Raw genomic sequence first — 17,883 nt, forward strand, 5'->3', positions numbered from 1 at the left:
TTCCCTGATAACTGTTTCACCAAAAGGTTAATATTTATCCTTGAATATCCTTTATCCTTGCAGTGGGCCATGAGCCACTGTACCAGGCTTTGCATGCCTGCCTCTACATACCACTATTCCTGGTTATTGGAAGACCTTTGAGTCAGGTTTGTCTTGGGTTATTGTCTATATGCTTGGAACCTGGGGAGAAGATGATGTAGCAAGTGTGGTCCTACCTAGGATAGGCATTTGTGGGAGGCGTAGTGATAGCTTGGCAAGGAGGATAACAGGGAGATAGGTGGCAGGGGCCATTGACACATTACCTGCGGAAGCTGTAGTTTCAAAGAGTCTGCAGGCAGGAAAGGTTCAGTCCTGTGAATTCAAACCTGGAAATGGTAGAATGTGTATATATCCCTAAGGAAAAAAATCTATCAAAATATGTTCACATAAAAGCTCTGAGAACCTATCAGGTCCTTGCACGCAGATGTGCTTATTATATAGAGCATTGGCCACAACAAGAAGAATACAGTGACAGGTCTCCTATTTATTAGAAGCAATGTAGTTAATAATTTTTAAAATAATAAATAAACTTGTGTTGTTTACTTGGAGATACTTGATCCTTTGGAAGTGGGTATGAGTTCCCTTCAGAAGACTGGCTTCTTAGGATCATGATCAGCCCCCAGATGTATCTACAGATCAATCTAGGAAGGACTGAAAAGAACAGGAACCAAGACAGGATGAAATTGGCATATAGATAGCCAATAGTTGAATGGAATAGATGAATCAGGAAACAGATAAAAAGGAAAGGGGGTTTCATGTTCTATACCCTCCCAGAATGCAAATCTCCCAAAGCCTTTACTGGGAACCACTCTGTTATTCTGCATTTCACTAAGTAGTTCCATTCTTATGAGAACCATGGGGTAGATACTGATGTCCTGATTTTTTAACTCAGTAACTACTGGAGCTTGACAAGTGATAGTGGGCATCACCTGAGGCCTGCATAGAGAAGCAATGGAGATTCTCCCCATATTTCCAGTAGCTTTTCCTAGGAAAACATTCATATTAATTTCTAAATTGTCCTAGTAAACTGAGAATGAAATACCAACTCCCAACTTTAACTTTGACAGTGTCTTGAGACCTGAGACTGAAAAACTACAACTTTTCAATTAATCTCCAGTATTTAGGATAGCACCTAGATATCTCGTTAAAGCTAGTTGCTGTTGTAAAAACATATCCTGAAACATCAATGAGTTAACATAAAAATGTACATGTACAATTAATACGTATTTGTTCATTTAAGTCATCTCACATACAAGGTTACCCCTTTCCAAATAGAGATTTGGAAACCCAAGCTGCCTTTATCTCACAGCTGTGGCTTTTGGAAGATGGGGCCTCTGCATGACTGTAGCAGCAGAAAAGAAGTGTCCTAAATCTTACCAGCGAACTAGCACCTGCCATATCTATACCGAGCCTGTGGGGCAGAACTAGCCTTATAATCCCAACTATCCTAAACAACTAGGAAATGTTACTAGTCTAGGGAGAAGTAGGTGGTACAGATATGTTGTATCTGTATATATAGAATGTGACACCCTGGGGATGAATGCCAGATGTAAAAACAAAAGTCACTTGTACCTCGCTCATAGTCTGAAGGTCATTTCCTGCATTGTGTTTTGACTACATGCAACAGTGTGAAGTCGAGAATGGAACAGCATCATGTTGGCAGTCAGGCTTAGATTTTGGTGCATTTGGGATTTCTAACTCCTCAGCCTATGACAAACAGAAAAGGAACCATTTGAGTAACCTCTGTCTGTTTGCACACTCTACCCTGAGTAAATAGAGGCAAGACAGTGATCTCAGGGGGTCACTCATGACAACATCTTTCCCAGTGGATTGAATTGTGAGAATTGACCAAAGTCCACCCTGTGCTACAACACAGGGTGTTTCCTCCACCCACCATTGAATGTGGCTTCAAGGGCACCAGGAGCAAATCAGTTTTTAAAATCTGCAATTGAACTCTTACATGCACTCTGTATTGTGAGCATCAAATGCTGTAACTTATGGAAGAATGTTTTGTAAGATGTTGAGATGGAGCTGGATGAGTGTTTTGTTGGTGGTATGGCTGCTTGCTTCTTGCTTATCTGGCAGCCTTCTACTTTGTGGTAGACTTGTGATGTTGCCAGGTGAAGTGAAATGCTGTACATGACCATGACATTTCGAATATCGAAGGTACTTGCCAACTCTTTCATTCTAGAAACCACTTTTGACAACAGATATTTTCTTCTTTTCATAGTGATTAGTAGCTAGGTATAGAAGTCAGAACAAGCTACAAGATGTGATTCTATATGAAGTCTTTTAATCTTTCCCTCACTTGTGAAATGGTGAATATTTTATTGTGGGGATGACAAAAAGAATTAAAACATTAGTGGACTTAAGCCACTCACACAGTGTGTTGAGTGTCGTGGAGCACTAGACAAATGGTTGCAATGTGTTGTCATCATCATCATCATCATTATTATTGTTATTGTTGTTGTTGTTATTATAAAGGAACCATCATATTGTTCCAAACATGCATAATAAAGTTATCTCATTGCTTAACTGCATCAGGAAATCCTTCAATCTTCCAAAACACTCTATCAGTGTCTCTAACTCCTGTAAAAGCAAGCAATTATCAACACAGCTGGGCAGCAACACTCTACTTGGGAGTAATTCCTTTGGAGCTCAGAGCATAGTTTTCCCATAGACAAAATGATATTAAAGTAGTGATTGGATTCTAAGTGACAGAAAACACCCCCTTGACTAACAAAGTTTCTGAAAATTGGCATAGTCACAATACAAAATACTACAAAGCAATGTTGTTGTGTTGGTGGTCATTATTCAACACAGCAAAGTATAAAAAATAATTTTATACATTATTTCTTTTATTTATCATGAATGTTGTTTACAGAGAACAGCGATCTTAATTGCTGACACCATGGAGGGAAGGAGAATTTAGTAGAAAGTTAAGGAGTGCCAAGATGCTTTAAAGAGTGCATTCAAGGGCTCTGGGACGAGCGTGTCCCAGAGCTGTGATACACAAGCCCCTAGAGTAGAACAGAAGCATGAATCAGTGCCTTGCAGAGGTGCAGAGAGAGTGTAGAAGCCCCCAAATAGCACACTCTCCATGGCAGCACACTGTTACAGGATAAGAAAGGAAGTGACATTACAGGGAAGGAGTACAAGACAATGAGAAGTTGAGGGTCACTGGGGTGAAGGGGAGAAATCACTGCCTTATGAAATAAATGAATGATCATCATGGCCCAAAAGGGTCCTGTGCCTTTAACATGATGTCCCAGAGATTTGACCAGAATTGTTTCTAGGCTGACTGAAGTGGCTGATCAATTCTTGCAGCCTCTGACTAAACACATACTTTGATCCCCCGCTCTCAAACAAATGTGACACCTGTGCTAGTCCACTCCTTCCCTGTTATTGCTCTGAGGGCAGACCTGTTATTTATCCAGTCCTTCTCCTGTTAGATACCTCTCCTGTTATGCTTGTCCTCTGCCTAATCCTCGGGCTATTATCCATTGTGATCTTGTGATCCACACTGTTTGCCTCAGGGATCAAGCCCTCAGTCATAGGGCCCTTATGCTTGAAAGCATGCAGAACCCCATAATGCTATAATCTCCCTAAATAACTCAGCCATGAATTTATTGCTGCTTTTAAAAAAGACAATTGCTAGCTGGGCGGTGGTGGCACACACCTTTAATCCCAACACTGGGGAGGCAGAGCCAGGTGGATCTCTGTGAGTTCAAGGCCAGCCTGGACTACCAAGTGAGTTCCACGAAAGGCGCAAAGCTACACAGAGAAACCCTGTCTCAAAAAAACCAAAAAAAAAAAAAAAAAGACAATTGCTGAGGTTAAAGGCTTTAAAGGTTATCCTGCCTTTTGCAACATCAATCCTTGAGGTTGGAACAGAGTTTTAGTCAACCTTGGGCCCTATAATCTCCCAAACTGTGGCCTTTTTCTTATCTTTGACATTCCAAATCTTGGCCTAAATTCCAAGAGACCTTAAAGGACACATCCTGAATCACCAAAGAAGCCTACAGTGAGGCAAACTGTTCCTCTCCTCTCCTGTGTCTCCCAGTACCCCCATGATTCTTGCTTTGTTCCCCACAGAGAACCCCAGAGTTTTCCAAACAAATGCAAAATCCTATACTCCAGAGTTTCTCAAGTAAAAGCAACATGCAGCCTATAAAATCTTCATAGGAAAACAATGAGTTGTCTAGGATAATTGACTCAGCTTTGATTATCACTCTGAATAAAACAAGCTCTTCTTCAACAGGACAGTCAGCTCCAGGTTTACATCTTGCGTCAGGGATCAGAGTTTGAACAGTAGACCACACAGCAGATACCCTGAACGTCCTTGCTCTTGGATATCATAACGTCATTAATTTCTGAATGGTTTCTTTCTAATTTTCAATCCTGAAGGATCTTGAAGAAGCTTGAGGAGATAAAATTCCCGAAACAACATTTCACATGTGATCTGTAGACAAAAGGCTTTCTTTATGCCCCACCTGTTTTTCAGGACAGTCAGAGTCAGAAAGAACAGAATCGAAGCTCATGAAGGAGACAGAGGAAGTGGGTACCCAAGGAATCATTGGGTGACTAGAATCCTTCCTTCAGCTTCTGGTTTCAACTCTGCTGTGAAGCAGACTACAATATACAAAACACTACACTAAGTGCTTTCTCAAATTTGGGAACACTTTGAATGGCAAGGTATGATCGATCCCCTTCAACAGTAACTCTTACATTGTTCTTTTAATGAGAATAATGAACTCAGTACTCCATCGACCTTTACATATGTCATAAAAAGAAAATTGGATAACTTAGCTTCCAAGATTTCCTTAAATGTAATAAAAATTACTGATCACAATTTAGAGATATTCTTTACATACAATATATGAATTTTACACAAAATTTGTATTTTAAACACTACAATGACAACGTTGCTCTTTACTGTTGAGCTGGAAGCAAGCATCTATCTTTCATCTATCTAACTAATAGGAGATATAGTTCCCAAGTCATTGCCTGAACTATTTTACTGTCTAATCATTCACAAGTGTCCTATTTTCTAAGCCTCATTCTCTCTGAATAAAAAAGAAAGATTACTAGCCCATTAGCTTGATGCCTCTGTTTACTCGACAGAGATGTTGACAGCTACTAGCAAGTAGAAAGATTAGAAGGTGAATGAAAGCGAGACAGCTTTGGTTACATTTAAGGATGTTGAGACTAATGCTTTATCATCAAACAGCTTTCAAATTCCATAATCACAGTACAATGGACAGGTAACTCTGAGCTGCTTCCCTTGGATTATACTCCAGCTCTGTGCAGTTTCCCTGCTAGACATGTTACAAGAACATTTCCACAGACATTTAATGTGTAGGATACCAACAATCAAAATCTGCTAGAATTTTAACCCTCCCCATCCAAGGCAGAGACATGGCACACAGAGGAAAACTAAATTGAAGTAACTAACCCTACATACAATCTACATAGTAATTCAGTGCCGTACTATCCTAAAGCCAAGAGGTACAATGTGTAGATCAGTGGAATGACTAGGAGAATTCACAGAACTCAGCATATAGTTGAGACTATGGCTTATTTCAGTGAAAAGATACAAAGGAAAGTTAGGACAGGAAAATGTCTGGAAAAAAAATAAAACAAGTTTAAGCTACCAAGAAATGCATTAAATCCTCTAATGAAAAGATGAGATGTGTTAGAGACTCTGCACCTACAGGCTCATTTTGGGGCCTGGTCATGTGATTCCTCTCTGTACCAAAGTCCTAGGCTCCTAGAAGGAAAGCAGATGTTTAGAATAAATCACATTGTTTGTAAAAACAGTTCAGATACATTAAATTATTCTTATCAGGCCCTGCTGATATCAACATTTCTAGCCATAAACCAAGATGTAACCTTGAAAGCAGATCTTCTGAGCAATAACATTCTAAGGGCTTTTATATTAACCTTTCTATGCACACAAAACTATGAACAAGCAATTGAAAGATAGTTGGATGTTAAATGAGTAATTCATTGGCCTTGGGTTTGGGATTTTTTGTTTGTTTATCTTTGTTATTTGTTTGATTCATCAGTGAGTTAGGTGGGTAGGGTGAGTCAAATTAAATATGGTTGCTGAATTCTGTCATATTAACTCAGTACCTCAGTGGGTTCCTGCTCATCCACTGACAAGGTTACCTATGCAAAGCTCTATAGATGAAGTCTAGTGCCTCTTCCAAATCTCCATCTAAAGCTTCCACATTGCAGGGAGCCTGATTTTTGTCAAAGAACTTCTGTTTAGCCCTGTAGGTAGGGATTATGTAGTACTTCTCTATTGGGCTTCTCCAGATTTTTTCCTGGCTCCAGTTACCCTCAGGCCAGTTCTGCCTCATCTCTGCCCAAGCCACGGTATTCAGCACCCCACATTTTCACCCGGTGTTTTGGTCCTTTGCCATTCTGATAGAAGAGTGAGTTCCTGAGATGTATACCTTTCCCTCAGCAAATATCTTAAAAGTCCTTTGGTTTCTACTTTTAGGCTCGGGGTAATTTTTACACTGTTGTTTCCTGCACTAGGGTTGGCTAGAGCTTTAAAGTGTGCATTTCCCATCCTTTCCTTCCAGAATCTTCTCATGTAAGATCCCTGAATTTTGTGAGCAACCCCAGTGTCAATGGTATCTTAGCAACTATTGCTCTCACTGTCCTTGCTCCTATTGGAGAAGGTATTGGTGACTCCTAAATTCTGCCCTTTTCATTTCGCCAGTGTGTTTGTATCACAAGTGCCATGTACTGTTTGCAGGGTTCAGATTATTGATGGCAATAAATGGGAACAATATGTGTTCTTGGCAAAGAAGTAGAAGGTGGTGACATTTTGGCAACATGTCCAATCATCCAGCCAAGGAGCAACCACAAAACCAATTGCTTTCACCATGTTGTCCACACTCTTGGGTAATTCAGACATCCTTGGGTTCCTGGAAACTCCCTGATATCAATTCAGACCTGATTTTTCACAAAGTGATGGGAATGCCAAAGGAAAGTTATGTCACTGAGACATGAAGCTTAGTAGGCAGTTAGGAGCCAGATCCTGGAAAGGGGCAAAGAAGATGATATGAGTACATGGAGACACCAGGGTGCAAAGAAACTTCCATTTCATGAAGACCTCAGCCACCTGGAAGGAGTTGAGGAGGCAAGAGACATTTGGAGGAAGTTTGTAATCTCTTAAAGTGTGGTACAGTCTCAATCGTATCTAATACAGGGTATGTAGAACATAGGAAACAGTCATGGTAGAGCTTCAGGAGACCAAATAATCAGGTGTTGGGAGTGGCCATGAGAGGATGGAGGTCTTCTGGTTTTGGGCTCAGCACTAAAAACATCCAGTTAAAGAACACCAAAATATAGATGCTGCATCTAAACAGCTTCATACTCTGGTCTCCCTTTAGCCTCCCTTTTATGTCCACAGTGTTCTCATTGGGTTGGTTTGGGTTTTGTTTTTTGAAGGTCCAGAAATGTCCTTGGTGTGTGTGGCAGACTTTAAGGCACATGCACAAGAGCTGCTATCTAAGTCATCGTGGGACTTCATTGAAGGAGCAGCTGATGAGGGCATCACATACAAGGAAAACATTGCAGCATTTAAAAGGTCTTCTCTTTATCCTTTGCATTGTTACTCTAATGTGCATTGCTTGAGAACTCCTTAGACGGGGACAGTTGTGGTGTCTGTCTTTAGCGAACACAACATATACAGGAAAGGGGCTGGCTTCTGTGCTGGTTTATCATGGCGTGGGGGACGAGGCATAGGGAGCTGGTAAGAAGTTTTGTAGAGAGAATCTTCTTAGATCTAGGGGAAGTGGGTTATCAGTTCTCTGCATGCCTGCAACTTTGTAAGCAAGTGAAGATGGAAGAGGACCAGCCCGGGTGTCTGACAGAGAATCCTGGATGTAGATCTGGAGCTCTTGGGCTCCTAAAACCTCAGCCTTGGAGGAGAAAAATGTGATGGAGGGCAAAGGACTCAAGTTTAGAGAAAATAAGATCCAAGGGTGTTTAGGGTGAGAGTTGGAACACTAAAGGCTGGAGCATATGTCGACCAACAACAGCTATAGCCAAGCTTCTATCTGTCATCGAATAATGTTTTTGATGTCATTTGTGGACTCCCCTACCTTCCCTACAGCAGTATATAAGTCAAAGGAATCAATTTTCTGGGGTAGTCAGGGGAGGAGTGGGGGGCATGATTGTTTTCTTAGGATTTGTGTCCTTTTAATTGCCTTGTCTTTCTTTCTGGGGACACCTAAAATTCCTTTCTTCCTTCTCTTTCCCTGTCTAGTCGTTGGTGATATAGACTAAATTAAGCATCTAAAACACTGAGTGGCAAGCCACAGGAGCAGTGCTCTGACAGAGAAACACAGAGCCTGGGGGGACTCTGGTTCACCAACCGCTCAGGAGTTGCTGGGTTCATGTGGGGAAATGGTTTCTGGCGATTAGCCTCCCCCCTGAGCCTACACTGCTTACTCAAGGTCAACCGACTAATCCCAGCAAGGGCTCAAAGATCTAAGGCTGCTCAGACCCTCATTGGGAATCAGGGTCCCAGCTGCAGAAAGCATCATCATGCTAGAGAATAATCCACCTTATTGTCTAGTGCAGAATCCGCCTCCGCCCCAGATACCTGAGAGATGTGTCAGAGGTGGACACCAGAACCACAATCCAAGGGCAGGAGATCTCGGCCCCCATTTGCATCGCACCCACGGCTTTGCACTCTATGGCCTGGCCAGATGGAGAGAGGAACACAGCCAGAGGTATGAACCATCCCTTTCCAGAAGGCCAGAAGAGAGTGAGAGGCTTCACCCTGAGTAGGGGCAGCTGGAGCATCAAGACTTCTTACATAAAGGCCTTAGGGGGCATCACTCTTGTTGGAATTAAGTATGGTGGCAAAATGGGGCAGAGGTGGTGAATACCTTTAATCCCAGCACTTGGGGGACAGAGGCAGGTGGACCTCTGTGAGTTCAAGTACAGCCTGGTCTGCAGAGCTAGTTCCAGAATGGCCAAAGGTACACAAAGAAACCCTGTCTTGAAAAAAAAAAAAAGATAACAAAGGGATTGTTTATGCCATTTTTTGCTTAGCATTGTATTTACACTGCAAAAATTCATGCACAGGCATTAATGTTTGATTAGGCCAAATTCTCTGGCCACTAATGTAGCTCCATAGTGAGATTAACCTGCTGGGGAGACACTGACATGATGAAGGCAGGAAATGAGAAATAATAATTGCATAGCATGACACACAGTTCTACCTTTTCCACTTGATAAATAGAGGAACTAATAAAGCCACATAGGGAAGGAGGAGTGGGACTCAGTCTTCTTATGTAATGTTCATCTTCCACTACAAAGCTCATGATTTTGCAGCAGAACATCTCCTGTCTCTAAATCCCCTCTCTTCCACCAAGGAATTCATAGGAGGTTTGCTTTCCTGCCTGAAGGGTATAACACACCCAATGGCATCTCTGGGGATTCAGTAACATCTCTTGTTAGGAAATCTTCATCATCAAAACCAAGATTTGCAGAGCAGCTTACACACAGAAGAGCACACAAGCACTGGGCCTCTCTATTGAACCAATCTCTCATCCTGCCCTGTGAGGAAGTAGAATGAATTTGGACTTTCTCTACACTAACTGGGCAACCTGGTCAGAGGCTACTTCAAACAACTCTGCCTTCCAAACTGGCTCCCACCCTCTGCTTTGCAGCTGCTCAGGAAGCCAATGTCTGCTATATCACCAGCACTTATGCCAGCTGTACCCTGGAAGACATTGTTGCTGCTGCCCCCAGAGGCTTGCGATGGTTCCAACTCTATGTGCAGTCAGATTGGGAGCTCAACAGGCAGCTGATTCGGAGAGTAGAAGCCTTGGGTTTCAAAGCTTTGGTGATCACTGTAGATGCACCAATAGTTGGCAAAAGGCGACGGGATATAAGAAACCAACTGAATTTAGAGGCAAAAATAAAACTCACGGACCTCCGATCACCTAAAGAGGTGAGAAAGATATCAGACTCAAAGGGCATTACTTATAAGAAGAGTTTAGAATGAGGAGAGACCATTATTGTGCCTCCCTCTTTCCTTCTCCTTCCCTCCTTCATTCATCACCCATCTCCCCCTTCCTCCCTCCCTCCCTCCCTCCCTCCCTCCCTCCCTCCCTCCCTCCCTCCCTTCCTTCCTTCCTTCCTTCCTTCCTCTCTCATGCCTTCTTTCCCCTACCTGCCTTGTTGTGGCAGACACTAGAGGGATAGCAGTTAAAGTGGCTGACCTGGTTTCAGCTGCCCAGTTCTTCCAGGCAGAACTTAAGGCCAAATGCTCCCATCTCTGAAGCTGCTCTGCCTGTCATCAGAGATGCTCAACCAAGGTTGATGTTGGGAGACAGGAGAGCATTAGAGAGGAGCTGTGCAGGAACTGGAGAGTAAACTATTCATCTAATATTTTTCATTCCATGATGGACTCAGGAAGTGATTATTTTGCATGGAATAGATAGACAAACTGACTCTCAGAAGAGGACACTCACAGCACAGGTGTATAGCTAGCTAGTCCAGCCAGCTGGGGCCCCAATCTGCTGCCTTGAAAACTTAAAACTTCTCCAGAAACATCAAGGCTCTGCAGCACATCTTTTGGAAACCATTCAATTAAGGGACTACAAAGGACACTTCCTTCATTAAATTCTAAGTATAGAAAGAGATGGCATGCCCTTGAGAGTGAAAATCATGGCTATAGTGACATTGGCCTTTTCAGCCCATGGGCAGCTATGATTTTTCTGGGTGTTCTTGAACCAGGAGACACATCAAAATTTAAGGAAATCTGTTGCATATGGTGAGGCATGGCTAGTTTAAGATTCTTATTTCTTTGGTTTTATTAGTCCATGCATAGCTCAAAAATAAAATATCTAAGTAACTGGGTGGTGATGGCCCATGCCTTTAATCCCAGCACTTGGGGGTAGAGTCAGGCAGATCTCTGTGAGTTTGAGGCCAGCCTGGTTTACAGAGCAAGTTCCAGGACAGCCAGAGCTGTTATATGAGAAACCCTGTCTCGAAAAACCAACAACAACAACAAAAAAGAAAAGAAGTAAAGACAGAGAGAGAAAGAGAAAGAAAAAAGAAAGAAAATGTCAAACTGACCTGTAACTATTTTTCTTCTTCATCTCACATACTGAACTCTGCACCCCTTTAAAGCATAGATTTATCTTATCTGTCCATGTGTCTCCAAATCCTAGAGTAATTATCAAGCAAAGACATTGATTAATGATCAATGAACAAATCATTGAGGTAGAAATTCTTTATACAGCTTTTGTGAGAGGAAGGAGTTAGAATCAGTGTTGGGTAGCATTGTTCATGTTTCATAGCTTATAAATATGAGTGCTCCAAGTGTGTCTCATCTTTTGAGTGAATCAAGTGATGTGAGAATTTGGGACTAACACACACCTTCTCATTCCCTACAGAGAAATTCCACACAATCTTCTCCCACATCTTTGCCAAGTGCATCTTTCTGCTGGAATGATCTCTCCTTGCTTCAGCGTATAACTCAATTGCCTGTTATCCTTAAAGGGATTTTGACGAAAGAGGATGCAGAATTAGCAGTGAAACACAATGTCCAAGGCATTCTTGTTTCCAACCATGGTGGGAGGCAGCTTGATGAGGTTCCTGCTTCAGTAAGTAGGATGACTACAGGGGAGTATGTCTGAATGCTCTATACATGTCTACACCAAAACCCCCTCCTAAATCTGGTACACATTGTCCTCTCACTTATCATGGGTATTACCTATTGATTTTAAAGAAGGTTAATTACTAAAAATACATTATACACCTGACTATCTTTGTGAACTGTATGTGTAACATATCTAAACCTTGTGAGACTGCTGAAAAACAGATACATCCTTATTGTACAGTTTGGATACTGGAGTCTAGAGACATAAACTAATGTGTACAAGTTCACAATAGATAATGAGATAGACTAAGGGAGATGTTCAAAGGCATTGAGGACCCTGTCTTCAGCCAGCAGTGACCAGATTAAAGCTGATGTGTCTTCATGGATTTTTAGAAACCAAGATATCCTATCTGACACAATGCAGGGAGGAACAGCACCTCACATGGACACATAAGTGTTTTTCATAATGGATCTGAAATGCCCTGATTCACTAGTGCATAGAACACTGATGAATCATTTATTAAGAGCTACACTAGCTCACAAACGTGTGTCCATTCTGCACATTTTTTTTTTGTGAGAAAGAAAATGAGCAAAGGGAAGTAGGGAAAATCTTTAAATGGGAATTGGTTGTTAATTTGTCTTCATAGATGTGTTTATGCTATATTTACCCAAAAGCTATTCTATTTTAACAAACAGAAGTAAAGCTTTTTCCTCCTTAGTTCCTTTTGCCTCATAAAATATCCCTGAACAAAAGGAAATGATTAAAAAACACCCCTAATTTTTATCACAATCATTGGTGGGTTGTTATTGGTACTTGTTACAAATAAATCTTTTTTTGGTTTAAAAAATATACACATATTAATATGTTTCACAGTTTCCTTCTTTTCAGTTACCCAATGTATTAGGCACATACTTTCATTATTTTAAGTCTCTCTTCTTTTTAATGATGTGTCACGAATGGGCAATTTATATAATCAACCCCTTATTGTTGAACATCTGCATTGATTCCAGTATTTCTCTACTTTGTTTCTTTTTGTTTGTTTGGATTTTTTTTAGACAAGGTCACACCATGTAGCCCATCCTAGCTTTGGATCCTCAGTCTTCCCATCTCTGATCCCCGAGAGTGGCAATTACAGGTGTGTGCCACTATATCTGACTTATTTTTTTAAAACTATTTTAAACAATGTATCAGTGACCATCTGTAAAACTAAAACATGCGTCTTTGATTAATTCTTTAAAAGACGTATTCCAAGAAGCAGAAATTCCAAAGCTGCTCTAGCTGTGTTCTGAGGCTGTGGAGCTGAGTGATTTCAGGCACCTGCCGCTCCTTCTCTACCAGGCCCTGGCTGGTGAGAACAGTGGAATGGCAGGCCTGTGTGGAGAAGAGGCTCGCTGGGCTGAGTCTCTCAGGGAAAGCTGGCTTGAGAGGGATAGCCATGGGTAGCCGTAGCTGGAGTTTTCCTGTCTGGCCCACAGTCAGGACAAATCTCTGTTACCCACCAGTCCCACAGGCCGCTCAGACCCAACCAAGTAAACACAGAGACTTATATTGCTTATAAACTGTATGGCCGTGGGAGGCTTCTTGCTAACTGTTCTTATATCTTAAATTAATCCATTTCTATAAATCTATACCTTGCCACATGGCTCATGTCTTACCGGCATCTTCACATGCTGCTTGTCATGGCGGAGGCTGGCAGTGTCTCTCTCTGCCTTTCTGTTCTCTCAATTCTTCTCTCTGTTAGTCCAGCCTATACTTCCTGCCTGGCCACTGGCCATTCCGTGTTTTATTTATTGACCAATCAGAGCACATACAAACAATCCCACAGCAGGTGCCTCTCAACACAGAAGAGAACATGGGACTGGAAAGGTGCCCTTTACTTCAGGGATCTGGCGAACAAATCTGGCTCACTGTCTGAGTTACTAGGACTTCATTGTTAATAATGGCTTTTGTATCTGCTTTTTTCCATTTCTTCTTATATATTTATTTTCAATGAGCAAAAAGTTTGATACAACTAAAAAACAAAACCTCAGTGGAGATTGTCTCAAGACAACAAACACTCCTCTCTCTGAGCAGTGACTCAAACCAGAGTGTTGAGCCAACAAGGAAACCAGAATGAAGCTTTGGACTTTAACCTTACCAACAACTCTGTCTCATCATTAAGCCTGAACAAGGCCCCTCATAATTGCATTTGCTAAAGAAAATCCTTAACAGGGATGAGTAAGCCTGTTCTGTGAGTTTCCATAGAAAACAGTCTTTGTGCTTCCTCTTGGAATCAAGAGACTGCATTTTCAGGGAACTTTAGTAAATGTCCTGTTCTGACTCATTAAAAATGATCCATTATGCACCATAGGCTGAAATCAATTTCTACTCTTATTATTTCATGTGTTTGCTTTTTAATTTAGTTTTTACATTTATTTATTTGGTGTGTGTGTGTATGTGTGTGTGTGTGTGTGTGTGTGTGTGTGTGTGTGTGTGTGTCAGTGTGTGTGTATGCTCACCTGTGTCTATATGTATATGTGTGCATGTTTATCTGTGTCTATGTGTATGGATAGGTGCAGCAAATGCCTTCACCTGATGAAAAATCTCACAGGCCCAATTTTTGGTTCTTCTGAGAGTTTTATGTAGCCCAGGCTGACCCTGAACTCTTGGATTTCCTCACCTCTGCTGGGTTTATAGGCACTACCACTCTTGGCTTCTGCATTCTATTACTAAATTATTATCAACTGCAGTACTGAGTATGACTAGAGGAGTTTTTATAAATACACTTATTTCCTTTTTCACAGCATCATAAACGTATTCCAAATAATACTGGGACATGATTTTTTTCCAATTATTATATAAATCCGAAATACATCCAGTACTCCATACATACATCAAAGGACAAAGTTATTTCCTCCCTGTTTTTAAAAATGATTACTCTGCTCAGACTCAGGCAGCTTTCTGATGGGTTCCTTCCACAGTGTCAGGGCCTGGGGCCTTTGTTTCAGTGCCTCTCCTTGGCTTCCTTCAGAGGAACACAAATAGTAACCAAAGGAGCCCAGAACTGCCTCTTCAAGGACCCTCATCCCACACCTCAGGAGGGGCCTGCTGTCCTCCTCCTTGTCGACTTGGAGGAGGCAGGCACCTGCAGGTGCCGGATGGGGATGGGGGTGGGTAAGACCACTTAGCGTCTATGTCTGGAACTGAGAGAAACCAGGACAAAGTGACCCCGTTTTCCCTTGTCTTCCAGAGGTGTACCTTTGTCCTATGCGTTGTTGCTGCTACACTCCTATTTTTACATCTCAGATGAGGACACTGGGGACGAGTTACCCACTCATGAAGACTTAAGAAATGATGCTGTAGTTCCCCCAAACAGGCTGATGTTTAGACACTCAGGCCACGACTGGTCATATTTATTCTTCTAGAAAAGACTTAGTCCCCAAGCAGTGGGGACATCTCTCGCTATGACATCTCAGAAACAGAGATGAGAGAAGGATAATGAGAGACAACAGCTTCCGTAGTGCCAAAGTGAGCACTGTGAATGGGAAGATGTCCCCTGAATATGAAAGCAGGAGCCAAGCATATCCAACATGGAGGGGATCTTCTAAAAAAGGCAGAGGCTAGACTGGAGGTGAAAGGGAAAGTAGCTGGAGGGACAGTGAGTGAGAGTCTCATCTGGTCCTCAGGAATCTCCAGGCCTCAGGGGAAGGATGCTGAGTTATCACACCTGCAAGCACTTCTGGAAAAAATCTTGTGACAGGCTTAGCCTTTGCTTGCATTTCCTGGCCCTGTTCTACTTTGAGAGGACATTCATCTCCTGAGCCCGTGAGAAATGAAACAGAAATACCTGAATCTAGGTGTGCATTTCTCTTTCAGATTGATGCTCTGACCGAAGTGGTGACCGCTGTCAAAGGGAAAGTTGAAGTCTACATGGATAGTGGGGTTCGAACAGGCAATGATGTGTTGAAGGCCCTGGCCCTTGGGGCTAAGTGTGTTTTCCTTGGGAGACCGATCCTCTGGGGCCTTGCCTACAAGGTAGGATTGCCAGCATGAGAGTCTGGACTTGGCATTCATTCCCATGGTTTTTTGTAATCCAACTTGCAATGAAGACATTTCCTAAAGTTCTTGCCAAACAGTTTCAGGTCACCTCACCTTCAGGCCTCTGCTGTGTTCCACAACCTCACCCTTACCTTCCCCCTTTGTTTTTAGTCACTACATAATTCTTATTTCATCAATTCTATTCTCCAAGCAACAGTTATGATTGTGCACACAGCTTGCACCCAAATGGTGGTCAGAATGTTCTCTCAAACCTCTGTCTCCCCCTCCTACTTTTCAGGGTGAACAAGGTGTTAAGGAAATTTTAAATATTTTAAAAGCAGAGCTCCACACATCTATGGCCCTTTCAGGTATGTATTCTGTTCTTTCCCCGTCGCCCCCCATTCAGAGCTTCAGGTGGCTAGTCTACAGACAGAAGCTAAAATTCTTCACTCTGGTTAACCCTGCCTTGTCTTGGTAGTTGTTCTGAAGACAGAACAGGGTAGAAATGTTTCACAAAGAGACTGAGGAGTGCTCTCTGACAGTGGACACCCTGTGCTGTTCTCAGACTCATTGTCAGAGCGAAGTTACTTCACTCTGTGGCTGCCTAAGGCTCCCATCCCTTGAGTGAAATTCAACCATTTCCTGCTTTCTTTTAGGAAAAGAATCTCTTGGTGTGTACATTTTTGTGATGCATGTGTGTGGAAGTGGAGGTGGCTACGTCAAGTTCAATACCACACAGCCTCTTAATAAATTCTTTCAGCCCTTTCATCACCAGGCCTTCTCACTGTCCTTTCTCACAACTCCCTAAGCCACCATGCTAGCTCTGCTTTCTTTATTTTTCCAGTCTCCATGTGGAAGCTCAGCTCTAGTCTAGGCTTCATGTTACATTCCAATTAAGATCTAATGATAATGAATGATCTTTCCTTGAGAGAAACTTCCCTAGAAAGCTTTTGGTATTTGGGTATTTACCTTATCTGGTACAGTATCCCTGAGTCTGTTCTTCCTCACAGACTAGCATATACTGCCTAAGTACACCCACCTTTTCAGAACTGAGCAAAGGCCAAAGACTTCTAGTGCATGCTGTTAGTTTTTGGTGCTAAAATTGTGTGTGTGTGTGTTTGTGTGTGTGTGTGTGTGTGTGTGTGTGTGTATGTTCTTACATTTTAATGTGGCTATATGTAAACTATGAGCAACTATTAGATTATTGATTCCCACTGCAACCAGAATTATAATACCCATTCAATATGAATGATACTTTATCAAGTTAAGCACAAAGACTAAAAGCTTGCTCCTGTCACATCATCTCATGCCTATGGAGAAAGAAATAAGCTCTGAGATAGAGAAAGGAAGAGTACACACACACACACACACACACACACACACACACACACACACACACGGTGGGTGGTGGGAATGACAGAGACAGAGACAGAGAGGATGTGCAAGAGCAGGCATGGAGGTTAAAGGACAATTCTTGAGAGTTGCTTCTTTCCATCCATTTTGTGGGACTCAAACCCAGGTCATCAGATCTGGATCCAGAGACCTCTCTTCCTGGTAAGCCCTTTCAACTGCCTAGAAGCAAGCTCATAATTACGTGGTTCTTTCAGGCTGCCGATCAGTTGCTGAGATCAGTCCAGACCTGATTCAGTTCCCCAGATTATAAAGATCTACTGAGATTGCCTGCAAGGGGAAGACATGTCTTCAACACGGTGTGTGATGCTATTGTTCTTGTGCCCCATCCTATCAAATAATTTGAGTCCTGCACCCTTAAAGAGAGAGAGGAATGGAGAAAAGATAACTAACAGCTCCCACCATGGTGCATTTTTTGAAGGAATAGCATCTAATGTTCTACAGGATAACTATAGTTGATAGCAATTAATTGACTATGTCGAATAACCATGTTCCAACAAGAAAGGAAATAGTTATGTCTCATGTGACATACCAGTTAGCTTCATCTGATTATTATGTACATTATACATTATTGAAATGCTTTACTATACCATAAATGTGTGCAATTACTATGTATCAATTTAAATAACAATATATGTTCAAAAAGAAATGGGACAGGGTTACTCTGATGTAGTTTTACTCATTTTATCCTGCAAGACATTTGGGGAATGTTTAAATTTTAATCCATATAGTCAAAGTCTGAAACATAAAAGAGCAGAGATCAGATGAATGTTTG

General features: G+C 41.9%; 1 protein-coding gene across 1 annotated transcript; it reads left to right on the top strand.

Moving 5' to 3' along the window:
• Positions 1–50: 50 nt before the first annotated feature.
• On the top strand, positions 51–17,409 carry LOC114698557 (hydroxyacid oxidase 2). Its single transcript, XM_028877277.2, has 8 exons — positions 51–146; positions 7,507–7,645; positions 8,644–8,795; positions 9,741–10,024; positions 11,475–11,684; positions 15,537–15,695; positions 15,997–16,066; positions 17,306–17,409. Exons 2-8 carry the CDS (start codon positions 7,515–7,517, stop codon positions 17,359–17,361), a joined length of 1,062 nt encoding a protein of 353 aa, XP_028733110.1. The 5' UTR covers positions 51–146; positions 7,507–7,514; the 3' UTR covers positions 17,362–17,409.
• Positions 17,410–17,883: the final 474 nt, after the last annotated feature.

This window comes from Peromyscus leucopus, chromosome 6 (genome assembly GCF_004664715.2).
Source record: "Peromyscus leucopus breed LL Stock chromosome 6, UCI_PerLeu_2.1, whole genome shotgun sequence".
NCBI lineage: Eukaryota > Metazoa > Chordata > Mammalia > Rodentia > Cricetidae > Peromyscus > Peromyscus leucopus.